At 35.8% G+C, this 27170-nt stretch overlaps 2 protein-coding genes across 18 annotated transcripts in view; one reads left to right on the forward strand and one right to left on the reverse strand.

Moving 5' to 3' along the window:
* Positions 1-27170, reverse strand: part of DCLRE1B (DNA cross-link repair 1B) — a 139486-nt gene that overhangs the window by 62949 nt on the left and 49367 nt on the right. For 11 of the 14 annotated variants that reach the window (XR_013159204.1, XM_077119840.1, XM_077119846.1 and 8 more), the window contains 2 exons: positions 11041-11141; positions 10560-10803 (listed from right to left, as the gene is read on the reverse strand). The gene's annotated coding sequence lies outside the window, so the exon portion shown is untranslated. Of the gene's footprint in view, positions 1-10559; positions 10804-11040; positions 11142-12014; positions 12153-27170 lie in introns of all 14 variants that reach the window. The other 3 variants (XM_077119852.1, XM_077119851.1, XM_077119848.1) reach the window with 1 other exon arrangement.
* Positions 2232-27170, forward strand: part of PTPN22 (protein tyrosine phosphatase non-receptor type 22) — a 57878-nt gene continuing 32939 nt past the window's right edge. Inside the window, exons 1-11 of one of the 4 annotated variants that reach the window (XM_077119826.1) lie at positions 2232-2465; positions 16062-16170; positions 16763-16839; positions 16964-17059; positions 17508-17546; positions 18699-18770; positions 18869-18928; positions 19474-19616; positions 20094-20160; positions 21647-21724; positions 24727-24813. In XM_077119826.1, coding sequence (XP_076975941.1) covers positions 2379-2465; positions 16062-16170; positions 16763-16839; positions 16964-17059; positions 17508-17546; positions 18699-18770; positions 18869-18928; positions 19474-19616; positions 20094-20160; positions 21647-21724; positions 24727-24813 — 915 coding nt within the window. In that variant the 5' untranslated portion in view covers positions 2232-2378. The remainder of the gene's footprint in view (positions 2466-16061; positions 16171-16762; positions 16840-16963; positions 17060-17507; positions 17547-18698; positions 18771-18868; positions 18929-19473; positions 19617-20093; positions 20161-21646; positions 21725-24726; positions 24814-27170) is intronic. The other 3 variants (XM_077119822.1, XM_077119824.1, XM_077119825.1) reach the window with 3 other exon arrangements.

Below are 27170 nucleotides of genomic sequence, written 5' to 3' on the forward strand. Positions count from 1 at the left end.
TGCAGCTTGCTTTTAAGAAAAAAAACCATTTTAAGTTCCTTAGATTTTAGGTAAAAGGACTGGAGGGTATCTAAGCAATTTTTTTCTTTATTTCACGTCTACTCCACCTCTTTCTTTCCTAAGAGAAGACAACAAAGTTAGTTAAAGATTGTTCTGAAATATGGGCCTGAGAAAATAGATTTAAATTTTATTTTATTAGGTATCTTTTATGAATTGATAAAGTTCAGGTTTTGATGGAAGTGAGGACATTTTAAAGGGATACAGATTATAAAGATGTTTATCTCTTACTTGTATATAGAGAGAATCATTTTCCTTTTTGTGTTATGCTTTGCTATTCTGCTAATAAGAAAGTCAGTTTGGATTGTTTTAATTTTTATCAGTAATTAGGTCTGTTCCTTGAGTTCTGAGATGCTTTGTTAACTGATTTAGGGTGTTTGTTTACTATATACTGGTTTGTTCATCACTGCATACTCAGCCCCTAGCATGGTGCTTAGCATTTAGTAGATACTCAATAAATTTACCGAAAAAATTAATGGATTTTTGCATGTGCTTTTTTTATTTAAAAAAGTGGTATAATATTAAAAGAAAAAAATTTAAATCATAATCCCAGCATACTCACACATTGATGTTTTGAATATTTTAAAATGGTTTTAACTATGTACATACCTTTAATTGTTGTAGTTATTGTGAACTTGAAAATGTTAAAATGTAAAGCTTCCCCATATTTTATGTTTTAAAATAGCCAAATTAAACAGTTGCATTGCTTAGGGCAGCAAGAAATTTTCTTTAAATGTTACATGGGGTTAATTTGAGAAATTCTATACAATTCTCAACAAATATTGCTAATGAATTATGGTTCATTTTAGTTTACGTGATTTGAGATTGAAATACTTTATTTGGAATATTGGCTTCAAGCTGCCTATATTTAAGATGACTCAATGACATTTTCTTCTGTTGGGCTCAATAAAGTAGAAGCCGTCTAATAGTATCCAGAATCATGATTTCCTTCCTAAAGGGAGTCTGAATAATGTTGCAAAGCAGAAGGGATTAGTAGGATCTTAAATAGAGGAAGTCCTAACAACACACTTCCCAGTTTTCTTTAGGATTATTTCAGACTAATTTTGTTAACATTTGATTGCATTTTTGCCCTCAAACAGAGATGTTATGTCAATTTCTAGATGTTCTCACTCTGAATTAGATATTCAGGAAGACTTGTACCCACTGAGAGAACTTAGAAGAGTTGAGATGTACTTTTTCTGGGGCAGCTTGTCTGTCAAACAGGTCCAAAATGCTACATGCACAGCATGTCTTCTTGAAACAATAGCCTTTTCCAAGACATTGGTTGCAGAATAGAAATGTCTTCTGTAGAACCAGTATTTTAATTTTCCTGTTCTGAGAATTATTCTGTTGCCAGCAAAGTGGTTGTTTACTTTCTTTCTGGTCCCTCATAGTTTGACAGGCTTACAGGTCATATGTACCAATTGTCTGGTACCATGCTGCTGCTGAGGTCACTGTTTCTGAGCCTAACCAACAGGGTCTTTATTATATCCAGGAACCATGTGAAGTTCAAAAAGCTGCTGGGGGATGGGGAGGTTCTGAAATCAACAACACTTCCCTTAATGGAGATCAGCATGTCCTCAGCTCTGAGAGAGACATAGAGTGTCAGAAACAGCTGATTTTGCTTCATCCCAACGTGAGTTTGGGATCCATATGGTGACAAAAGTAAAACCTCTGATAAAAACCCCTTCTCTGATGAACTTAAAGTGTGCCACTGTTTGCACTGACAAGAAACCTTTGAAAGAATAGTCTCAGTAGAAGATGCATAACCACAGTGTCTATCTCCCTTTGTGGGCCTAACCCCAAACAGCGTCTGTCCTTCTTTCCGGACCTGACTGAACCAGGCAGAGTTCATTTGGGACCTAAGGAAACAGAGAGTGTCAATGACCTTTTGTTCACTGGGGGAATGGGGAAAGATAAAATCCATCCACAAGACCTGCAATTCTGTCTTTTCTCTGGGAAGAAAGAAGAGAGGTGAATTTTGCTTAAGAGTCAAGAGGAACAGCCTCAGAGCTAAGCAGATTACATGTTATGTTCTAGTTACTCTCATGTTTGTTAGAAACGTGAATTGTAACCAGTTAGCTTTCTTTGTTGAGGAGGAAGGCTCTAGGGCCCAGGAGTGAGATGGCTTTGTTGTGTGACCACAGAGGTTGGTTACGCACTAATTTCCTCTAGGGCTTGTGATGAAGTCAGTAAACCACAGCCTTCGGCATGTTCTGCTCAGGTTGCAGCAGTGGCTTCTCAGTGGCATCTCGGCCATGATACACACTTGACATGCCCTCCCTCAACCCACTCATAGATTGCCTCTCTTGCTCTGCAGCATGGACCAAAGACAAATTGTGCAGAAATTCCTGGATGAAGCCCAAAACAAGAAAATTAACAAAGAGGAGTTTGCCACTGAATTTCTGGTGAGTCCTATGTTGTGACACTTTCAGGGTAGTAACAGACTGTTTAACTGGCTATGATGGTCCAAATCTCCTAGACTAAATTGCTTTTGAGATAAAGTGAATATCAGACCTTAGAGAAGGATGAGGGGTAGAAGTCTGACTTCCATGAGAGGTGTGTATGTATTTTCTCCAAAATATGGATTTTGATGTTTGTTTGCTTAGAGTTTAAATAAGAATTCTACAGAAGACTTAAAATCCTTTAAATACTAATAGCAATTAAACACCTGGAATTTCCAGGCATTTCAGTGGTATTTTATGCTTCAAATGACTAATTCTAATTGATATTAAGCAGAAAAAAAATCAAGATCAATTTTTCATGGCTCAATGAACATTAGTTTTTGGCCTCTGCTTGGGATTCCATTTGGATGATATAGATTCTTGAGGAGCACGAAAAACTCTCTGCCACATTTTTCTTCTTTCCTTAAGGAAAAATATTAAAACATGTTTTTGCAATAGCAGGGTTCCTTAACCTTCTTTTAATAGGAGAGGTGGAATGGCTAGGATGGGGGGGTAGGGACAAACAAAGGACATGGAGTGAAATATGAATATGAGATAGCCTAGGATTAACTGGATTTGATTAACCCAGAGACCACTGCATCTTCTCTGAGGAAACTGTGGTTACTGATGCAGTGACAAGCTGGGTAGGCCTTTTATTCACTCTATAACCTAATACATCAGATAACAAAAGGTGTCTGAGAGGTCTTATCATGCTAGCATTTCAAAGTTGTAAGAACTTCAAACTTTAGCTCTTCAGCTGTGGAGAAGTGGAAATTGGAGTACACGTACCTGGAATTAAACCATGATTCTATTGTCAACTAAACTGTCGAATATTTGACATGTTCCTTAATCTCCCGAAGTTTCTGACTTCTAATTTATAAAATGGGGATAATAATTTATGTTCTACCTATCCTCATAGCATTGTTATGATGATTAAATATCAATAATAATAATATGGTCACTTGTTCAGCAATATTTATTGAGCACCTACTATGTACCAAGCACAATTCTAGACACTGAGGATACAGCAATCAACAAAACAAACAAAAATCTTTGCCTTATGGAGCTATCATTTTGATATAGGATATACCAAATATCACATTTTACAGATGTGAAAACACTGTGTAAAATCTTGAGTGATTAGATACTGGAATAGAGTTCCTATGTTAGTTCAACTCTGATAATATCATGACATTACAAAAAATACTCTTATTGCTACTGGCCAGGCAGTCTGAGCCCCTCTGGGTAGAGTTATCAAGGAGTGAAGTATGGGGGAAGTTCTGGACCATGTCTCTTTAGACATATGCCTGCCCCTAGCCTATAATTCCTGAGCCAAATTCACCCAAGGCATTGAGCTTAGGGGCAGTATCACCCACTGTTTCATTTTGGCTGTGTTTTTTTAAGATAATGTAGTTTATATCTCTAATATTTTACCTTTTCTTAGCTCAGGTCATTATAAACGCTCACCCAAATTATTGCAGTCACCTCCTAACTGGTTTTTCTGCCTTGCCCAGGCTTCAGTCAATTTTCCATTCAACACCAAGGTGATCTTTTTTTCCCTGCTTAAAAACCCTCTATAGTTTTTCTCCCTGTTTGAAATTTTGAAAACAATACACATTTATGAAAGTACATAAAATGTGTAAAGTGTATTGACTAATTTTAAAGCAAACCCCAGAGCAGCCACTACCTAGGTCAAGAAATAGAACATTGCCAGACTCCAGAAGACCCTTTTTTATCTCTTCTCTATCAGGCTCCCGACCCTCGTCCTAACCCTGCCCTGCCCAAGGTGAAATCACTATCCTGATTTTTATATTAATCACTTCCTTGTTCTTTTAGCTACTAATTTTAAGACCTTGTTTTAGGGTGGTGATTAAGTGGAACCTCACTGTTCATTGACTCATGTCCTCCAATGGAAAAACACAGTCTGCTTACAGCTCCACCTACAAGTTCAGCTGAGATGCCAGAGGGTGCAGCTTTGAGGGAGTAGGGGAGGGTGATTAGGGCCAGGTTCCCTGCTTGGAAAAGGTAAATACTGACATTAAATTGGAGGGCTTTTCACTTGATCATATGCCATATCCAACCTTAATTAACCCCTTAATGTACTCTCCCAGGATTTGATGCTTCCGGGTTTGAGAACTGATTCTGTGACACAGGGCCTCTGCTAGCCTAAATTGTGGTGGCTTTATGCAAATTGCCAAAAGGCACCTTACTTCCACGTGGGTGCCCTCTGTCTCCCCTTCAAGTCCATGCTTTGTGGCTGTGAAGCTGTAGACATGGAAATTTAACCAGGTTTTTAAACCATGGAAATTTTCACAGGCTTTCCAGAGCCTGTGAAATTAATCCTTATGTAATAGTGCCTTCTTCAACCATTAACACTGAGTCCTCAAAAGGCGTAGTCTGAGAATAAGTTTCCAGTTAATATAATTTCTACATAGTAGAAACAGCAGCAACAACCACACTACTGAAAATTTCTTAAAGGTATTTTTAAAAAGCCCTTATTGTTTAATCTTGTAAAACAATATTATTACAAATTAAAAGAAAGAAAATTCACCCTAGTGCCAGCATTCCAACAAGTAACTTTTTTTGGTGGATCTTCTGGCTCATTTATATAATGCTTTTTATATCATTTAATTATAGCACAGATACAATTTTGTATTCTCATATTTTCACTTAATTTTACCAAATTACTTATCATATTGATTAAAAGTCTTTATAATTTTTTAGCTTTAATTATTTATTTTTATTGATATATATTATATATTCACATACCATGCAATCATCCAAAGTGTACAATCATAATACCATCATATAGCTGTGAATTTATCATCACAGCTGACTCTTTAAAATCTTTATAATTTTTAATGGCTGATAATGCAGCATAAGATAATGGAAGAATAATAGCCATAATAGCTAACACTTCTATAGTTTTTACTATGTGCCAGGCAGTGTTCTAAGTACTTTTACATATCAACTCATTTAATCCATTGAGAATTAGAGCTAAGGAAATGAGACAAAGAGAGGTTAACTGACTTGCTCAGGGTCACACAGCTAGTAAGTGGTGGAATTGAGTTTTGAATTCAGGTAGTCTGCTTTACCATTTGTTTTCATTACAATTTTGGAGTCACATAAATCTGGGTTTGAAATTAGGTTCTGCCTAACTGTGTGACCTTGAACAAAGTCATTGCAAAGCGGGAACCAATAACATTGATTTTGCAGAACTGCTGTGTACATAATGGAATAAGTATATAACATGCCTGACACATAGTAGGCACCCAAATTATTTAACTATTTCTTTATTTTTTGACATGTAGGCTTTTTCTAATTTTTCTATTGATAACACTGCAATGACTATATTGACCATGTGGTTTTTTCCTTCTTTTTGATTATATCCTGAAGTTTGCTCCCCAAAAGTGTTATAACTGGGTCTGAGTATTAGTGTCGAAATGGTTAAGCATTGCCAAATTTATTTCCAGAGAGTTTTTCTAATTTGTAATATCAGAATTTATCTTCTCTTCTACCTTGCTCGTCTTAATTAAATAACTATAAAAGATAAAATGTATTGATGCTTACCATGTGGTAGGCAATCTGCTAAGTGCTTTACATATATATGACCTCAGTCAATCACTACAATCCTGACAGGAAAGGATTATTTTCATTTTACCTATGAAACGGCAAAGCCAGGATTTGAAACTCTGATCTGTTTGATTCCAAAGTCTATACTTTGGAATATACTTTCTATATACTTTCTATACTTATACTGTATTAGGTAAAATCATATATATTTTACTTTGTCCTATAGTAAAATAGTACTTCGTATTGTTTGTGATTTCTTTTATCTCAAAAAAACCTAAAAATTTTCCATGATTATTTCAATCTCCATTTATACTTATGTAAATTTTCTTATCATTTACTTTCTATAGCCACAATAGCTAAGTTCTGGGACTGTGCTACAGGCTCTGCTAAAGTGCTTCACAAACACAACCTCATTTACTTCCTGAAGAATCCCTTAACATGACTTACAAAGTCCTGCATAGCCCAGCCCTCATGCGCCTCTCCAGCATCTTACTGTATGGTCAGTTCCTTGTCCTTGTCCTTGCCCTGCTTCCTCTGCCACAGGGCCTTTGCGCATTCCTCACATTTCTCTTTACCTAATTAAGAGTAATTGGATGAAGTGGTCACTTCCTCAAAGACTCCCTTGACCTCCCTGAATAGATCAAATCTTCTCATAAATTCTCTTTAGTTTCACTTGTCATTTTTCTTAGTACTTATCACAGTTCCAAATTAACATTTATTTGTGTGATTATTTGGTTGCCTGCTCACCCATCAGACTGAAGTTCCATAAAAGCAAGGTTCTTATTTCTTTCTGTTTATCATGGTATACAGCATTTGGCATGGAGTAGGCACAGGGAAGTTAGGTAACATACCTAAGGTCACACATATCCTAAGCGGTAGAACTGGGATGTGAAATAAAGCTATTTAACTTTTGAGCCTGTACTCCTAGTAACCCCCTTCCCTTTTATTGCCTCAAATTTTTCCAATGGCCTTATTTTTTTAAACTTGACAAAACTGTGAAATGTAGCATATACACTGAAAAATGCTTTAAACATGTATATGTGTATATACATACACACACATACATACATACAATTGAACAATTTGTAATAAATCAGGCACCCATTACCCAATTAAGCACCACTCAAATAATGAAATAAAGCACTGTCCATACCCCAGAAACTCCTTACATGCCCTTCCTGATCACACCTTCCCTAGACTAGAGGTAAACACTATCTTTATAACTTCTAGTAATAATTCCTTTGTTTTCTGAATAGCTTTAATACCTACATATGCATTACTAAACAATAGAGATTAACTTTACCTACTTCGGAATTTTATGTAAGTGGAATTCCTTTTTTATGACTTGTTTCTTTCACTGTAAATCACATTTGTAAAATTCATTCACTTTGGTGCGTTTCTAATTATTTTTATGAATTCTGTCAAAGCTCAACACAAACACATATTGTTAGGATAGTAGAGTGCATTAACATAAAGATGCCATTGAGAGAGGTCAGCTAGTCACTGAAGATACTGTTATCCATTTGGAAGCATCACAGTGCAGTGTGTGTACTTTAGCTTTGCTAGCTTAGAAATTCAGTTTTTTTCAGTATGCTCAGAATTGGTCAGAATAGGCAACTGGCTCCAAATAACCAAATGTATAAAAAGTTCACCAGAAACCAGCATGCCAAATAATTACATTTTCAAGGAGAAAAGTAATTGTCAAACAGAGTGGAAATTTGCACTGGTTGGTCAACATATTCTCTACTTTGGAAAAAAACTTGTAAAAGAAATCAACTATAATCAAAAAATTTCTTGATGGAAATGGTGATTTTAGTGGCTCCAACTATGATAGCATACTGTCTCCATCTCCTAATTTGAAACCTCAGGCTGGTGACCAACATAACTCTTTTCTGGACAGCACTAGGGATACAGTGACAAATGCTTTCTATCTTTCTTTACTTCTAAGCTTAATGAGGATCATCTTTTTCTGTTAGCGTGCTCTTTATTGGACAGATTACGATTTACAAAGGAATACGTATCCACTTTAGCTAGTTCTGCAGCTAATTTTATGACATACACATCTCGCCCATTTTATTATATTTAGGTTAGGGCTTGGCTGCATGCTATATTGTGGTCACTTTGCTGCATATGTTTATGTTTAAAAGTACTTAGATACACTTTTTCTTTTCTATAGTGGAAGGAATTGAAGCATCTTCAATAGAAAGTGAATAGCATACACAAAGTGAGTGCTTAGCAAACGTTGAGTACTGTATTACAAAATATGCATATATGAGCTCATTGACTATCTGTATGTATTTGAACAAAGACTGGAAAGGAATACAGAAATATGAACACAGTTTTATGTAGATAAGATAATTTGATTATGTGTATCTTCTTCATCTTAAAAAGTATTTTGGAGTACAGCAATTACAAATAGAAGTACAAATAAAAGAAAATACAAATAATAAAAGTACCACTAATACCACTTTACATATTAAATAGAGCTCTATGTAAAATATCAAAATCCTAATATTGGTCAGAGTTCAGAAATTTGCAGTCTCATATATAATCTTTCTGCAAGCAAAATTTATATACTGTTTCTGATATATATTTGATAACATATATCAAAAGCTTTTAAAATGGGCAAATTCTTTGACCATTTTTAAGAATTCATCTGAAGATTTTGACTACACAATGCACAGTACTGCCTAGAATAATAAAAGATTTGAAGCAACATAAAAGTCTCACGAAATATAGCAACAAATGTCTTATGTTATACCACATGCAATGGGATACTTTACCAACATTAAAAATAATGCAGAAGAACACAAATGGATAAATGCAAAGGGAAAGTTACAAAATCTTATATACAGTGTGATGCCATTTTAATTACATATATACAAATAAAAGATTGGAAGGTAATATTATAAAATATTAAGAATGGTAAACATAGGTGATTTTTTTCTTTTCCCTCATTTATTTATTTACTTATTTTAACTTTTTTTTATTGTGAAATATAACATATATACAAAAAAGCAATAAACTTCCAAGTACATTACAGTAGTTATAGAACAGATTTTAAGGTTTGGTGTGGGTTACAGATCCACAATTTTTCGTTTTTTCTTCTAGCTACTCTAAGACAGTAGAGACCAAAAGAAATATCAATATAATGATTCAGCAGTCATACTCATTTGTTAAATCCTATCTTCTCTGCTATACTTCTCTTTTTTTTCTTTTTTGTGATAAATAACATGTATACAAAAAGCAATAAATTTCAAAGTACATAGCAACAATTAGTTGTAGAAGTGATTTCAGAATTTGGTATGTGTTGCAATTACACAATTTCAGGTTTTTACTTCTAGCTGCTGTAAGGTTCTGGAGACTAAAAGAAATACCAATATAGTGATTCAGCAATCATACTCATTTGTTAAACCCTACCTTCTCTGTATAACTCCACCATCACCTTTGCATAGGTGTTTTCTAACATTTTACTTTTTCTGCTACTACCAAGAATAAATATGTCAGATCGTCTCTTAAGCTGACTTCTCCCAAACCCATTTCTAGCCTCTCACTAGGGACCATTCAGTCCCAAATTTTCAATTGTTCACAGGACATGTGAATGCAATTCTTGTCACTTCTTCATATTGTGTGTATCTCAAGTTGAATCCTTTGGTTCTCTCACCCAAGTTTAGCTATTGCCTACCCACCTACCTACTTACCCTACTACTGGACTGGCAGCCAACCCCTCCATGAGATCACCTGTCTTAGTTGGAGATGGCTCTGTGCACACTCAGGGTCAGTTCTGTCTCATTATCCATTCCTACAGCAGTACTTTTGTTTACTGGATTTAGAGGCCTGAGTTCCTATTCCATTCCCTAGCATTCATATTTTCTGTCTTGTTGGAGGCTTGAATTGGATAATACTGACCAGCAGTTGTAAAGTTACTAAGGAACAACCTTGAGGAACTACGGTGACAGACTAACTTTAACTCTTCATTTGCACCTAGCCCAGAGGGGCCAAGTTTGATTTTTTTCCTCCAAAAATATCACTTATATCTTCTATACTTAATGTGATACTTCAAGGCAATGATATTGTGGATTTGTGTTTTCTTTTTTCTTTCTGTTCTCTTTTGGGAGTTATCTTATTTACTAGTTTTCATTTACTAATCAGTGAGAAGGATATGAAGAGACTCCATCCTGATTTCTAGAGTCACGGTCAGATCAAAGTTCTGTTGTCCTACTTGAAAAGAAAGGGTTAGTATAGTCCATAAACCAAATGGCTTTTCTATTAGCTTATTAAGCATACACAGAATGTAGTTTGTCATACATTCCAACCTATTTCAGGGCCCATAGAGAAGCTGGCTCCTTTTCTTCATTCTCTCGACAACACTTCAAGCCCTAATTTCTTTCACTGGTGCCACCTGTTTTAGTTTCCTAGACTGCTTAAAGCAAATAGTATGCAATAGTATGAAATAGGTTAGCTTAAACAATGGGAATTTATTACCTTACAATTTCGAGGCCAAGAAAATGTCCAAATCAAGGTGTCATCAAGGCAATGCTTTCTTTCAGAAGAGTGGCAGCTGGTGATCCTTGGCTTCTCTGCCAAGTGGCAAGGCACATAGTAGTGTCTGCTGTTCTCTCTCTTTTCTTCTGGGTTTCATTGCCTTCAGCTTCATGCTTCCATAGCTTTCTCTCTCTTTTATTCATTCCCTTTATAAAGGACTCCAGTAATAGGATTAAGTCCAATCCTGAAAGATGTGGATCACATCTTAACTAAAATAACCTCATCAAAATGTACTATTTATAGTGAGTTCATACCCACAGGAATAGATTATATTTAATAACATGGGGTACATGCAGCTTCAAATCATCATAGCTCCTAATTCCCTAACCTTGTGGTTAGCAGAGAAACTCCTTCCCCTTTGACCTCCTGTCTTTCCTCCTGCCACCCCAGGCCACCTTCATGGTCCTGCTTTTTCTCTTACCCTATTTTGCTTTCTACTCTCAGAGTTCCTCTTCTTCTGGTATGGTCTGTCAATTCTTCTGCCCTCCTTTGTTCTCTGTTGGGGTATTGGAACCTGAAGATCTGGAGGGGAGAGAAAGGTAATAAAAAAGGTTTTCACAATGGTCTGACTGCATGGCATGATATCTGCAAAAAAATAAATACATGAATCCAATTTTTTACACTTTCCAAAATTACAATTCTGTAGGCATTTCCAGATGTCTGACAGGAGGAGTGGGTAGGAATTAATGAAGATGGCTGAACAAGAATATGTTACACATGCACATACTTTATCTGTGACATTAACCAAATTGAGGATATTTTACAAAAAGGGTACAGCATTCTCCCTGGAAAGTATTCCACAAGCAGAGCAAAGCAAACCACCACATAAAAACAATGTAACAAGGAATATGCATTTGGCTCAGTTCTGGAGATTTTTGGAAGGAAAAGTTCTGGGACTTGGAATCTTTCCAGCAGCCCTGGGATCCATGGCAACCTGAAAATCATCATTCTGGGGGTACATAAGAGCAAAAACCTGACAAATTGGTAAAAATTCAGTAACAATATTTTATAGTCTCCCTTGCGTCTAAGCCATGGCCTATCTTAGTCTACTTGTAACCATTTTTGTATAAAAATCTGCTGTACAGGTAGCAATTCAGTGTCATTCCCCCAAAATCTAATTCTGAAAATCTATGAGAATTTAAACCATGGTAAGAAACTAGGACTTAAAAGCTAACTGTACACTTGGTTTTCAATGGGTAGAAATAGAAAAAAAAGTAATTAGAACTAAATATGCTGGCATTTGTAGTATAGCAAATAAGTAAGCAGTGGCTGACTGTTCCATTTGTCATCTCTAGTAGGAAAAAGCTTACATTCCTACCCTGTTTTTGTTTCCTTGGCTGCTTAAGCAAATACCATGAAATGGTTCAAGTCAAACAATGGAATTTATTCACTCACAGTTTGAGGCTTGGAAAAAGTCCAAATCAAGGTGTCATTAAGGTGAAGCTTTCTTTCTGCAGACTGTGGTGTTCTGGGACAGGCTGCTGGTGATTCTTGGCCCTTATCTCCTCTGTCACCTGGCATGCCAGTCTGAATCTGTTGCATACCCCAGAAAAGCCAAGTTCTTTAATCTTCATTCAATATTGCTGGGAAGGATTTTTTTTTATTATTTCCATGGAGATATGACTCACCAAAATTGTGGGTGGTAACTTTTAATTAAATGGTTTCCACGGAGCTGTGTCTCCACCCATTCAAGATGGAGTTGCTTACTAGAGCCCTTTAAGAGGGAACCATTTTGGAAAAACTTTGAGAGCCACCAGAAGTGACAGAGCCACCAGAACCAACAGAGCCCTCGCATCCAGAGACCTTTGGAGATGAAGAAGGACAATGCTCCCGGGGGACCTTCATGAAACAGGAAGCTGGGAGAGAAAGCTAGCAGACATTGCCACGTGCCCTCCCAGCTGAGAGAGAAACCCCAAACTTCATCAGCCTTTCTTGAGTGATGGTAACCTCTTGTTGGTGCCTTAATTTGGACATTTTCAGGACCTTAGAACTATAAACTTATAACGTAATAAATTTCTCTTTTTAAAAGCAGTTCTATTTCTGGTATAACACATTCCAGAAGCTTGCAAACTAAAACACCTGGTAATACACATGTGTGGCCTCTCTTGGCCTGTCTGCTCTCTTCCAGGTACAGTTGCATTTCAGCTTCTTGCTTCCTGTGGTTTTCTCTCTCTGTCTGAATTTCATTCTGTTAATGAAGGACTCCAGTAATAAGATTAAGACCCATCCTGATTAGGTTGAGCCATGCCTTAACTAAAGTAACCTCATCAAAAGGAACTACTTACATCAAGTTCACACCTACAGGAATGGATTAGATTTAAGAACATGTTTTTCTGGGGTACATAAAGTTTCAAACCACCACACTCCACCCTCCAGACCCCCAAAGGATGCATTCTTTCTACATGTAAAATACATTCATTCCATCATAATATCTCAAAAGCCCTAAGTCATTTCAAAAATGAGTCTTAATACAAGTTACAAGTCTCATCAAAATGAGTTTTGGCTACGGTCTGTCCAAGGGCACAATTCCCCTCTGTGAACCTTTGAAACCTAGAGAACAAGTTAGCTGCTTCTAATATATAATGGAGGGACAGGTATAGGATACAGTTCCATTCCAGAAGGGAGAACTTGGAAGGAAAACAGGGGTCATGTGTCTCAAACAATTCTGCAACCTAGCAGGACCAACTCCATTAGATTTCAAGGTCTGAGAGTCCTCTATAGATGAATACTTTGTTCTCTGGGTCTGATGGAGTGGTAGCCCCACCCCTTCCACATACTTGAATAGTGGTCATGCTTTCCCTAAATGTTGGGATGAAGACTCCATCCTCTCTTAGAACTAGGGCAGTGCCTAGACTTTCTTCAATCCCTAGGGCACAGACCACTGGAGAAGTTATGTAAATATCTTCTGTTATTTGGAAAGTATAAATTTAATTAGATCCTATGTATTTGGTAATTCTCTGTTATGAACTCCCAGCTAACACAATTTTGTGACTCCAACTTATTTTTCCCTTTCCTTGTAGTCTCACTTAGTTACCAAGTTATCCTGAACCAATTTTGAAACCTAGTGATGAATTTTGCTGATTATGTTAGATCTAATTTCTATTCTTTACTATGTCTTCTTTCTCTCTCCTTCTCTTTCAATAAGAATCATCATACCTTTATTTTAGACTTCCCTTTCCTAACCCTTTTTTTCCCATCAGTTAGTTAAGGACATCTGTTTTGTTTTGTTTATCCAAAATTTGTATAAACAGAATAAAGAGACCCTTAACTAAGATATAATACATCCTATTTAATTATGTGAAATATCTATATGAAATAGAAGCAACTAAGTAGCAGTAATGACAATCCCCTTCTTTTTCTTATTTCCTTGTTGCTAATTACTTGAGAAAAGTTCTTTCTCTATTTTCTTATTTCTCTTTATTTGTTCACCCAGTGGAACAAAACATATAATAGTCATGGCTACTAAATACAAAAGCAGTACCAGGGAGGGTTACATTTATGAGGTGAGAAAGGAAAGGAAAGCCATAGTTTTTAGAAGTGGTATTACATATAGTGTCAGTGATGTCAATTCATAAAATTTTGGAAAAAAAAAGCTAGATGTCATCTTTAGATTGGAGGACAGAGGGAAATGTGGGAAAGTTAGCTTGGAGTTCAACTAAGGAGAGTCTTAAGTACCTGACAAAGGAGTTTGGACTTTTTCCTAGTAGCAAGGGGTATTCATGGAAGTTGTTTTGAGCAGAGGAGAGATAATTATAGCAGTATTTTCTGAAAATTAATTTGGCATAATTATGCCCAATGTATTTGAATGGGGAAAGACAGAGAAGTGCAAAGGTGAACTAAGAAACACAATAATTCAAGCTTTAAGGGAAAGGGCCTTTACTGAGGTACTTGTAGTGAGCATGGGAAGGAGGGTTGATGCAAGATATTACAATGGGAGGAATCAGTAGGACTTGTCAAGTGAATTAAAGCTGGGAATGAGGTAACCAAAAGTACTGGTAACTAAAGGTAACTCTCGGTTTCCAAAGTATGACTGTCTGGGGGAAAAATAGTACCATTGGCATTAATAGTGGTGGCAATAATAGTTTTAAATGTGATCAGTTTGAGGCTGTGGTTAAGATACCCAAGTGGAAATATAACGGACATAGTTGAGAATTCAGGAATGAACTTAAAAATCAAGAGTTACCCAATAGAGATTGTAATTATAATTCAATTTAAATCAGTTTAAAAAGCCAGCAAACAGTTGTTGTATGCTTTCTATAAGAGTATATGATCTTGAGCTAATGTCTATAATGACAGAAGAGCAGGAAATTGAGGGCTTAATTTTGGAAACTTTGGGTAATTCTCAATTAGAAGATAAAAAAGGACAGAGAGCCTTTAAGAAGAATGAGAAGAAGGAGTCAGAGAAAAAAAGAGGGGAACCAAGATAATACAGATTAATAAGGGTCAAGAGGGGGGAAGAAATTTCAAGAAGGAAATTAAAGAAGATGAAGACTGAATAGATACTGAGGAATCTAGCACATAGGAGGTAACTAATGCTCTTCAAGTGATGAATTCACCACTGTAATGAAAATTATTTTCTTTAGTTCAAATCACATATATTTATTGGCTACTATAGAGGTCCCTATCCATAGCCCTCATCTTTCTTAAACTGAGTAGCGGTTCATCAAAGTCCTATCTATTAGAAGCAGTTTCTATGAATGATAAGGGAGATAAAATTTGAGGCAACATTGATTCCTAAGAAGGAACCAAAGAGAAATGATCATTTTCTCTGACCTGAAGTTTTGGTTTATAGTATAACATTGACAAAAGGGAATAATTTTAAGGATATAGTTCACTATCTTGAGGAATCTTGCTCAACCACCTTAAACTAGAATCTGCCTGGCTCAGATCATAATCTACCAACAGAATATGATGTTATTTAAAGATTATTTTTTGTTTAAGGGATGAATTTGAAGTTTGGGTCAGATAAAGTAACTTCCTTCTCTGGGGACTGAAATTTTGCTAGTTATAGAAAGGTTTCATTCAGCCAAAGCTCAATTTCTACTTAAAAAAAAAAGTGATCTGAAGCAAAAAGACTAACAGAACTTAAATTTCTTGTTGACCACTGAACTAAATAGCAGCTGTAAAGAAAGTAAATTAAACTTTTAATATTTGACCCATTTGGGTGGAGAATATGGCTTGTTTTCCTAATATATTTGGTTTTTAAAATATTCACCAATTTCACCTCTCAGTTTTAGTTATTTGTGGTGCAGCTGCAGCAAGTGGAGTCTTTTCACTTCCTCAAATTTCACTGAAGCTTAATGTGCTTATGCTCTGGGCTCTGTCCTGAAAGGAGTCAGCCCAGAGAGAATGCTAAAAGGGCTAAGAAGGAACGGTCTCTAGAGATAGCTTCTTATCTACTTTCTATAGGAAGATTTAATTATTCCTGGAATTTTATTACAGAAGCTGAAAAGGCAATCTACCATGTACAAGGCAGACAAAATCTATCCAACAGCTGTGGCTGAGATGCCTAAGAATATAAAGAAAAACAGATATAAGGATATCTTGCCCTGTAAGTTCCATTTTTCCCTATAAATGTGTACCCTCACCCACATTCAATCATTCCAGTCCTCTTTTTACCCATTACTGTACCTAATCCTGGAACATGACATTGACATATTAGTTTGTACTGTTTATGACTGCAAAAGAGCTCTCATTCAAGTAAACACATTTTTAGAAAGGCTAAATGAATAAATCTACAGATTTTCCCACAAACACATTTATCTCAAAAATATGATGAGAAAGGAGAGTAGTATCTATTTTTATGTATGTGCTTCATCCATTTGAAAATAGAGGCCAGCAGAAAACTTAGCATATAGTGGGAACTTCATTACATTTATTGAATAGATGGATATTTAACTTCTTTTAGCCCTACAATCCCACTTTTGTCAGTCATTCCTAATTTGTTTTATGTTTTGCTCTGGTCTTAATTTATGTATATTATTATTTTTAAATAAACATTTCATTTGGGAATAAAAAAAGAGCACTCCATTCATTCATTCACTCACTTATCAAAATACTTATTAACATCCACTATTCAGTATTAAGTTGACTTACAGTAAACCCCTAAGACCTCTTAACTACATCTTTCTTTTATATGACAGATGATCACAGCCGAGTAGAGCTGTCTCTGATAATCTCTGATGAGGATTCCAGCTACATCAATGCCAACTTCATTAAGGTACACTGAAAGGAAATAAAAGCCCTGCATATTTCCCTAGGTACCTAAAAAATACAGGGAAGCCCTTGGTGAGATGAAGAAGCTATAAATTATAGTCACCTATGTAATTTCTGTTCCACTTTAGGGAGTTTATGGACCTAAGGCTTATATTGCCACTCAAGGTCCTTTGTCTACAACTCTCCTGGACTTTTGGAGAATGATTTGGGAATACAGTGTCCTGGTAAGTGCAGTGTTGATTTTACTTTATTGTCTAGGTTTTAGAGAAGGAGGGCATAGGGTATCAGGATATGTTATTGAAGTTTCCTATCTATTAAAACCAGTGCTTTTTTTGGTTGTTCAATGAAATTTCTGTGTTCAGGCATCTTTCAGTCAAAATTCCAATGTCACTCACATTTAAGGAAATGAAATTTCTCACCTTGACAGTCTCATTTGGTAATAAGAAGTTAATGTATTGATTTGAATAGAGAAGAAGGAAGTGGGCACAGAAAGAAGGAAGGGTAGGAGCAAACCATTTTATAGTTTATTGGGATTTCTTTTTTGTTTAAAAATCAAACAAAACAAAACATAAAAAGAATGATAAATGCTAATCTGGCCATGGGATCCATGCAATAACTGTTCTTCCTAATAATACAGACATTTATATTTCTATTTACCCACCCCCCCACCAGATTATCGTTATGGCATGCATGGAGTTTGAAATGGGAAAGGTGAGTTGCATTTTAGTACCAGTTTACCTAAAGGTAAGGGAAAGAAGAAAAGGAGGGAAAACTGGTTACAGAACATTCCTTAAGGTGAAAATTATGCACATAATGCTAATTTTCAGTTTGGGGATGCCACATGACTCTCTGGGCTTTTTATTTTTTTCCCTTCTGAGAATCCTTTTTGTCAATTTTCTCAGTACATTCCAAGTTTAATGTACAAACAAGTTATGATTTTTCAAGTAACAATTCACTTTCCCATATTTATTAACCAGACATCTTTAACTGCCAGTCAGAGCTTTTAATCCTACTCTGTCCAACATGGCCTCATGTGGCTATTGAGCATTTGAAATATGGTTAGTATGACTGAGAAACTGAATTTACAATTTTTATTTAATTTTAATTAATTTAATTTAAAAACTGATATTCAACTTAGTTATTGGAGAACTTTTAAGTATGGAATAATTTGGGTGTGTGAATCTACTTTTCAACAGTAAATTTATTAAATCTAAATCTAAATAAAATATTTCCAACAAATTTGGCATCCTAATTGAGATGAGCTTTAAATATAAAATACACATTGGATTTTAAAGATGTAATACAAGAAAAGAATGTAAAATATGTAAGAACTTTTATATTGATTGCATGTTGAAAAAGTGTTTGACATATTGGGTTAGGGTATAATTAAAATTAATTTCATTTTGTTCATTTTTTAATGTGGCTATTAGAAAATTTTAAATTATATCTGCAGCTCATTACATTTCTATTGGACAAGGGTGTTCTAATCTACGTAGATAATACTCTTGCCGTTTTGAGTTGATACAATTAAAGCCAAGGAAACAGTGTTTGTTAGCTAATGTAGCTTTCTTTCAGTAGACATATGGTTTCTGTTAGTCCTGCTGAGACAATGAAAATAGATCCAAGACCTTTATTTCTACCTTTTTAGGCTTCTAGGAAGTCTTTAATATATGTATCCTTCCCTAATGTCGGTTTTCTCATCCTCGGAGATTGCAGACCATGATGTCATGGTTGAAGTCTAAGAGGGTTATAAGTCACTGATAGTGAAGGACATAGAGCTAATTTGCTTCTGAATGAGGAAGTGGGTTTTGTTATTCAAAGAATGTTTGGAGGGAAATCACTACATTCTGCTTTGTGCAACAGAAAAAGTGTGAACGATACTGGGCTGAGCCAGGAGAGAAACAACTGCAATTTGGCCCTTTCTCCATAACCTGTGTGAGTATGGTGCCTCTTCCCATTAGGGGTGAGCAAAGGCTCCAGGACCTACTTTATAGAGAGCTTGTCTTAAACCAATATTTTCTTCTTCTACTTAGGAAGCTGAAAAAATGAAATCTGATTACACTATCAGGACTCTAAAAGCCAAGTTCAATAGTGTAAGTGTATCACTCAAATGCTTACAGATCAGGCAGACAGTTATTTATGTGTGTGACTCAGACTAGGCATAAGGCAATGGGCTGTTGTGGGACCTTTGATGTCCTGGGTAAGTCTTCATATTCAAAAGAGAGCTTTGGTGTAGACCTGTGCTCCCCAACCTTTTTTCACACCATGGGACACATAGAAGATAAAAAATCTGTAGGGTGAATAAAAGTTGTACGGTGAGTAGAGACTGGGGACCAACTTGAGAGCTCAGGCTGCCTTAAGTCCTGCCCATCCTCTGAAGTCAAGGGACTAAGGTTAGAAGTTCTGGTTTGGACTACCCTCTTGTGAATGTGTCAGATGGAATAGGTCAATAGTAAGTGACCTGAAATTATTTTCAATCTTTCTCAGAAGGCAACTGGTCACCTGGGATCTATAAGAAAGAAAACAGCATAAACTGCAAAAAAGGATATAATTGCTTAGTAAGTCAGAGTAATCTTGTGGCAAAATGAGGTGGAGTCCAGACCTTGAACTCACCTTCCATTTTGGCTATCTTTCCTAGGAAACTCGAACTATCTATCAGTTTCATTACAAGAATTGGCCAGACCATGATGTACCTTCATCTACAGATCCTATTCTTGAGCTCATCTGGGATGTGCGTTGTTATCAAGAAGATGACAGTGTTCCAATATGCATTCATTGCAGGTATGATGTTGAGTATGAATTTTCTATGCAGAACATACCAAATATCAGAGTCTGGGCAGGAATTATGTTGTAACTGAGGGAAGATCAACTTTGTTGGAATTTAAGGGGGTATGAGCACACAGAATGCAGGCTCTTGACCTTACCCTCACTTATTTCAGTTGATCAGAAAGGAATGAAGCTTAGAAAGGAGAGTGATCGAAAGGAAAAAGTTCAACAAGGGCATTAAATTCATATTTCTCTAAGTTATTTATGAACAGTAAAGCTCTAGAGATGCTTCCTGTGAGAAATTACCTAGAATCTATCTTGAGGTTCATTTTGGCATGTGGCAATTGATCAATAGGCTCTGGGAAATGGTTGGTGTTCGAAAATTTCATTGCCTCCAGGCTTTTTTCTCTCCAAATCTACTGGTGAAATTTCCAGATGTTGTCAATGATCTATCTCTGCAACTTTACATGCTACTGTAATCTTTCATTTCAGTGCGGGCTGTGGAAGGACTGGTGTTATTTGTGCTATTGACTATACATGGATGTTGCTAAAAGATGGGGTGAGTTTCTCTTAATAGGCACTTCCCATTTGCTTACACAGCTGCTTTCACACTTAGGAATGTTTTGGTTCTTCAAAACCTCTATCTCCATGATTTGTCTTTACTAAAATACTCACAGACCCTCTTTGTCAGTTGTTGATTAAATTAACTCCTATGTCTGTGGCGCTCAAAGAGGGATTCCCAGACCAACATCATCAGCATCCCCTGGAAACTTGTCAGAAATGCAAATTCTTGAACCCCATCCGACACTCAATAAATCAGAAATGCTGGAGGCAGGGCCAGTGTTCTAGTTAGCTAGCTGCTGGAATGCAATATACCAGAAACGGAACAGCTTTTAACAAGGGGAATTTAATGAGTTGCTAGTTTACAGTTCTAAGGCCGAGAAAATGTTCCAATTAAAACAAGTCTATAGAAATGTCCAATCAAAGGCATCCGGGGAAAGATACCTTGGTTCAAGAAGGCTGATGAAGTTCAGGGTGTCTCTCTCATCTGGGAAAGGCACATGGCGAATACAGTCAAGGCTACTCTCTCAGCTGGAAGGGCAAATGGCAAAAACATGGTGTCATCTGCTGGTTTACTCTCCTGGCTTCTGGTTTCATGAAGCTCCCCGGGAGGCGTTTTCCTTCTTCATCTCCAAAGGTTGCTGGCTCATGGACTCTCTGCTTCGTGGTGCTGCAGCATTCTCTGCTCTCTCTCTGAATCTCTCATTCTCCAAAATATTTCCTCTTTTATAGGACTCCAATAAACCAATCAAGACCCATCCAAATGGGTGGAGACATGTTGTCCCCTAATCCAGTTTGACAACCATTCTTGACTAAATCACATCATCCAGGGAGATGATCTCATTACAGTTTCAAACATACAGTATTGAATAGAGATTATTCTACCTTTATGAAATGGGATTTATATTAAAACATGGCTTTTCTTAGGGGGCATGCTTCCTTTCAAACCAGCACAGCCAGCAAGCCATACAGGTGATGAATTCATGATATAGTCTGAGAACAATTGCCCTAAATTATATTGTTATCCTTTTTTAATCCAAACTGCTTTAGTAGATGGACCCAATTTTACTGAAATCAAACTTTGGGTTCTAATATATAAATCATGTTCTAAAGTTTGGTAGGAAATGGAAAGTTTATTGTATGGGTTTTAGACCTATCTGCCAGATTCTTTTATTTTCTAAAACTCTCATACTGCTCATCTATTGAGCCTTCTCTTTCATTTTATCTTTAAGTTTCAGACATTTCATTTCCTGGAGAAATAAAATCCATGTGAAATTATGCAGTCTTTTCTAGGGAAATTACCCGGGTATGAATCATGGTACAAATGATGAGAAACCTCAGCTTTAAAATTACATTCTTCTTCTGATATTATCCCATATGAGAAGAGCTGATGTCATGGAAGTACAAGGCTATAAGGAGGTGGCAATAATTTATTAAACAAAGATAAAATGAAAGGAATGATATTTTTCCCTTTTATTTGGTAGATAATTCCTGAAAACTTCAGTATCTTTAGTTTGATCCAGGAAATGCGAACACAGAGACCTTCATTAGTTCAAACTCAGGTAAGGACTATGGTGAATGGATCAGAACATGTTGGAAAGGCATCCAAAAGTAGCTGACTCCTCAGCTGTAACACCAATTTACTATTAAGCATGGTAGTCTATTCTCATTTCCTTTGAGTACCCCAATATTTTCCCTGTATCCCCTGCCTTGGGTCAAATTTCTTTCATTTCTTATATTTCACTATCTGTTTAGAAAATATTAGGGAATCAATATAATAATGTTCATAAAGGATGTTGAAAAAAATTCAACAAGCTGTTTAACTTATTAGAAATGAACAGCAGGGTCAGGTTATTTGAAATTTTGTACTAGTAAATCCATCTCTGAAACCATAGAAATCAGAAATTTGTGATTTCTACTTCAGGAGGTGGTAATACAATTGGAGAATTCTCTAAACACAATTTGGAGAATGCAGTCTATAAGCTCATTGTACGAAGAAATACTGAAAAATAAAAATAAAACCAGTAATAATCCTATCACCTAGTAACTAGCCACTAATTGTCTACAGTCTGTATCGGTCCTTATTATATATGTGCTTTTTAAAAATATACATCATATATTGATATTTCTTTTGGTTTCCTGTGTTTTGGAGCAGCTAGAAGAAAAAACAAAAAATCGTGGAACTGTAACCCATACCAAACTTTAAAATCTGTTCTATAGCTACTTGTTAAAATGTACTTGGAAATTTGTTGCTTTTTTGTATATATATTATATTTCACAATAAAAAAATAAAAAGTATATATATATGTATATATATTCTCAGTCCACGCACTTCCCCAAAAACAAACAAGCAAGCAAAACAAACAAACAAAAAACAAGCAATCAAAAGTACAACAAATGTTGCTGCAATACCAGAACACTTACATGGAAAAATAATGAAATATGACCCAGCTAAATAGCATATTATATATACTTTAAATCTCACATACACACACACCCTAAATATAAACGTATCTGTACTTTCAGGTTACAATCTTTTAATCCACTCCAGATTGCCCACATTTGTTCACTTCATTAGGGCTGTTCTTCCCTTTTCCTCAAGAACTGAAGTTCAAATTATATCTCATAGGTGAAACATTCCTGCTCCAAATCTCTATCTACACTATTAATTTTTCCAATATTTCTACACCACTAATTTACCCCCATTTCTAAGTGGTCTCCATTTTTAAGATAGAATTTATCATTCATTCATCCATTCATTCAGCAAATGTTTATTGATATTTATTATATAACAGGCACTTTTGGATAATGTTAGCATTACTTTTTACTGTTAAAATAACTGGACCTAAAGTGTTTAAAGCACTTATAAATGAACTTGCACCTAAGTTTAGAGATAAAACAACTGACAATGAAAGTTCAGGTATTTAATCCAAAAGTTGTGAATTGAAGGGAAAAAATGAAGAGCTATTATAATATAAACCTATTTGTTTGGTCTGTACATGTTTTCCAGTAATAGCTAGCGGAAAGGTTTTTTTCATGTGTTGACTACAGGTGTTTTCTATATTCAAAGTGAGGGTGGAAAGTTTATGTGAAATGAAAACATTGGCTGGCTTAGAGCTATCAGACTTGAAAGAAGGCTGTCCATGTAAATGCATAAAGGCTCCAGGAAGTATGCAAGCCAGTTGTATACTTTAAAAATCTAATACAAATTAACAAATAAAACCATACTCCATTTTAGAAAAAATCCACTTTAGTCTATTTTTTTTTTTCATGGGCAGGCTCCAGCAATCGAACCTGGGTCTCCAGTATGGCAGGTGAGAATTCTGCCACTGAGCCACCATTGCCCACCCTCAGTCTACTTTTAAGAATTGGATGATAGCTGGAAAATTTTGAAATTTGCCTTCGCATTTAGACGTTATCAAAGACCAGCTAAACAAATATCTTAACAGTTGCTGCTGCTTTTTCTGACACTACTCTAGCCAGGAAATGGCACTGTAAAAAGATGAGTGCTTCCTGTCTGATTTTTCTTTCTTAGAAAAGTTACACCCATGACTGTATTAGGTGATACAGACTTTGTATCGTTTTCTTGCTGCTATTGTCTTTGGAATAAGTTGTATTTTATTTGTATGAGATTGTGTAAAGTGTCAGGGAAAACCCTGAATAGGCCCATTCAGATGAAAAGTACATCCAAAATCATGTGCTTGAGCAGGTACAGAGGCAAAAAAACAGAGCACTATAAGCACATACCCCTTATAATATATAAAGTCTCATTTCTCTATGGAAAAATTTCATTTATAACCACAAATTTCCCAAACACATACAGTGATCTACTTTTTATTTTTTTCCGCATGGGCAGGCATCGGGAATCAAACCCGGGGCTCTGGCATAGCAGGCGAGAACTCTGACTGCTGAGCCACCATGGCCCACCGTACAGTGATCTACTTTTCTTTGGTATCTTTGCTGGTACAAAATTTCAGCAGTTTCATTTAAATGCAATAAAGTAAGAGTCAGAAGATTCAGGTTCTAGCAGGAGCAGCATATTACTTCTGAATGAACTTGGAAAAACTGACTAAAAAATAGAGATAATAGCTCAGCTACTTCAAGAGCAATTGTGAGGGTCAAGCTGAATAATAGTTATTGAGGCTGACGATCATCTAGCCACCAACAACAATCTATTTACCTTTTCCCAGTAAAAATGGTGGTAGCTTATAAAAAAATACATACAAGATGAAATAAAAGTATTTAAGGGTGAGCAAGAAAAACAGAAAAGAAGAATGATGGTGGAGGGAAAGATAAATCAGAAAGATAAATCAGAAAGTGTCATAAGCATGACATAAAGGCTCTCTACATTAGCTAGTGGTAGATTAAATTTTGGCTTTTTTCTAAAAGCACTTTGAAATCTGAAATAAGATAACATAAGGTACTGTTTTTAAAGTGATGTTTATGGTCTTTTCAGGTCTGGTGTACTAAGATTTTAATGGTATTCATATTCCTGAAATTTGGTTCTATAGTTCACCAAGTTTTTTGTTTGTTTTCATTTGTTCTGGTCCATGATGCTCTTCAGGAACAGTATGAGCTGGTCTACAATGCTGTATTGGAGCTATTTAAGAGACAGATGGATGTCTTCAGGGATAAATGCTCTGAAACAGAGGTAAAATCTAAACTTGATATTCTGTCAATTTTTTCCATATTTCTTTTTAGTCAAGAGATCTCAACAAATTAGTTAGTTGCAAGACTTATTATATATTGTCAAGAATAACTGAGTGTGTCAGATATGCATGGGGCTGCAATGCAAACCTCTTGTAGAGAAGAACAAATTAATTGAGGTACTTATAAAAAAATTTATTTATTAATTAAAAAATTAAGAACAAACAAAAACTTTAACATATAATTCCGTTCTACATATATATTCATTATAACTCTGGTACTTTTAACCTAGAAAATTCATCTCTTGGTTCACCTATTACATACAATTTGCAGGTAAATAGAGAAACAATACGAGTGACTAAAGGCAACAAGTGTATATTCTGTTCCCATGTTTTTGACAGTTGTGATTGAGTTAGAAGTGAGAGTAACAATTTTAAAGTGAAGTCACACTTGTATTCCAATGTGATTTTCGGGTTAGCCTTATTTTTGTTATAGTTATTATCTTCAATTTTTATTGTGGTCACATGTATACAACACAAAATCTTCCGTTTTAACTACTTTCATATGTACAATTCAGTTACACTGATGACATTCACAATATTGTGTTAACACCACCACCATCCATCTCCAATACTTTTTCATCAGCCCAAACAGAAACTTCAAACCCATCAAGCAATAACTCCACATTCCTACCCCTACTCATAACTCCTGGTAACCTGTAATCACTCCTTGTCTCTATGTATTTGCTTGGCCTAGGTACTTCATGCAGAGATCATACAATATTTGTCCTTTTGTGTCTGGCTCCCCCCAACCCATCTTCAATGTTCATTCATGTTGTTACATGTATCTGAATTTCATTCCTTTTTACAGCTGAATAATATTCCATTGTGTATATATATACCACATTTTGTTTATCCATTCATGTTGGTGGACACATGGGTTGTTTTTACCTTTTGGCTACAGTAAATAATGCTGCTATGAACACTGGTGTACATATATTTGTTTGAGTCTCTGTTTAAAATTCTTTAGGGTATATATTTAGAAGTAGAATTGCTGGGTCATGTGATAATTCTATGTTTAATTTTCTGAGGAACAACCAAATTGTTTCCACAGCAGCTCTGTCATTTTACTTTCTGTGCTAGTTTGCAAGTTGCCGGTATACAATATACCAGAACTAGAGCAGCTTTAAAAAGGGGAATTTAATATGTTACCAGAGTTCTAAATGAATAAAATTGTCCAAGCTAAGGCATCCAGGGAAAGGTACCTTAATTCAAGGATGGCTGATGGGTCAGGAATACCTCTGTCAGCTAGGTAGTCATGAGGCTGACATCTGCTGGTTGCTTTCAGCCTGTTCCTGTGGAGGTTCCTCACTTTGCTTCTCCAGGGTTGGCTTTCATCTCTTGGCTTCCCTTGGCTTTCTCCAGGTTCTGGCTTGCTTAACATCTCATGGCAATGTCTGTTGGGCTCCAGGCATCTCCAAACATCCGTGTCTCTGTTCTCCAAGTGTCCGCATCTGTATCAGCTCTGGGTTCTGTTGTCTTTGAGGCTTCTGTCATTTCTGACTCTCTCCAAAATGTTTCTTCTTTTAAAAGATTCCAGTAAACTAACCAAGATTCACCTGGAATAGGTGGAGTCACACTTCCATCTTATCAAAGGTCATACTCACAGTTGGGTATGTCACATCTCTATGGAGATAATCTAATAAAATTTCCAACCTACAATACTGAATCAGGATTAAAAGAAATGACTGCATCACAAGATTGGATCAGGATTAAAACATGGCTTTTCTGGGGTGCATAATAGATTCAAGTCGGCACACTTTCTCTCCAAACATGTACTGGACTTTCTATTTCTCTGCATCCTTGCTAATACTTGCTATTTTCTGTTTTTAAATAATAGCCACCCTAGTGGCTATTAATGGGGTTTTGATTTGAATTTCTCTGATGGCTAAAGATGCTAAGCATCTTTTTATATGCTTCTTGACCATTCGTGTATCTTCTTTGTAAAAATGTTTCTTGAATATGAAATGTCATTCAAGTCATTTTCCCATGTTCCACATTTGGGTTGTTTATCTTTTTATCATTAAGTTGTAGTAGTTCTTTATATATTCTGGTATTAAACCCTTATCAGATAGAAGATTTCCAGATATTTTCACCCATTCTATAGGTTATCTTTTCACTTTCTTGATAATGTCCTTTGATGCACATAAGTTTTTAATTCTGATGAAGTTCAATTTATCTCTTTTTTGTTGTTGTTGTTGTTGTTACTAGTGTTTTTGGTGTCATATCTAAGAATCCATTGACTAATACAAGGTCCTGAAAATTTTCTCTTATGTTTTCTTCTAAGAGTTTTATTATTTTA

Source organism: Tamandua tetradactyla, chromosome 11 (assembly GCF_023851605.1).
Source record: "Tamandua tetradactyla isolate mTamTet1 chromosome 11, mTamTet1.pri, whole genome shotgun sequence".
Classification (NCBI taxonomy): domain Eukaryota; kingdom Metazoa; phylum Chordata; class Mammalia; order Pilosa; family Myrmecophagidae; genus Tamandua; species Tamandua tetradactyla.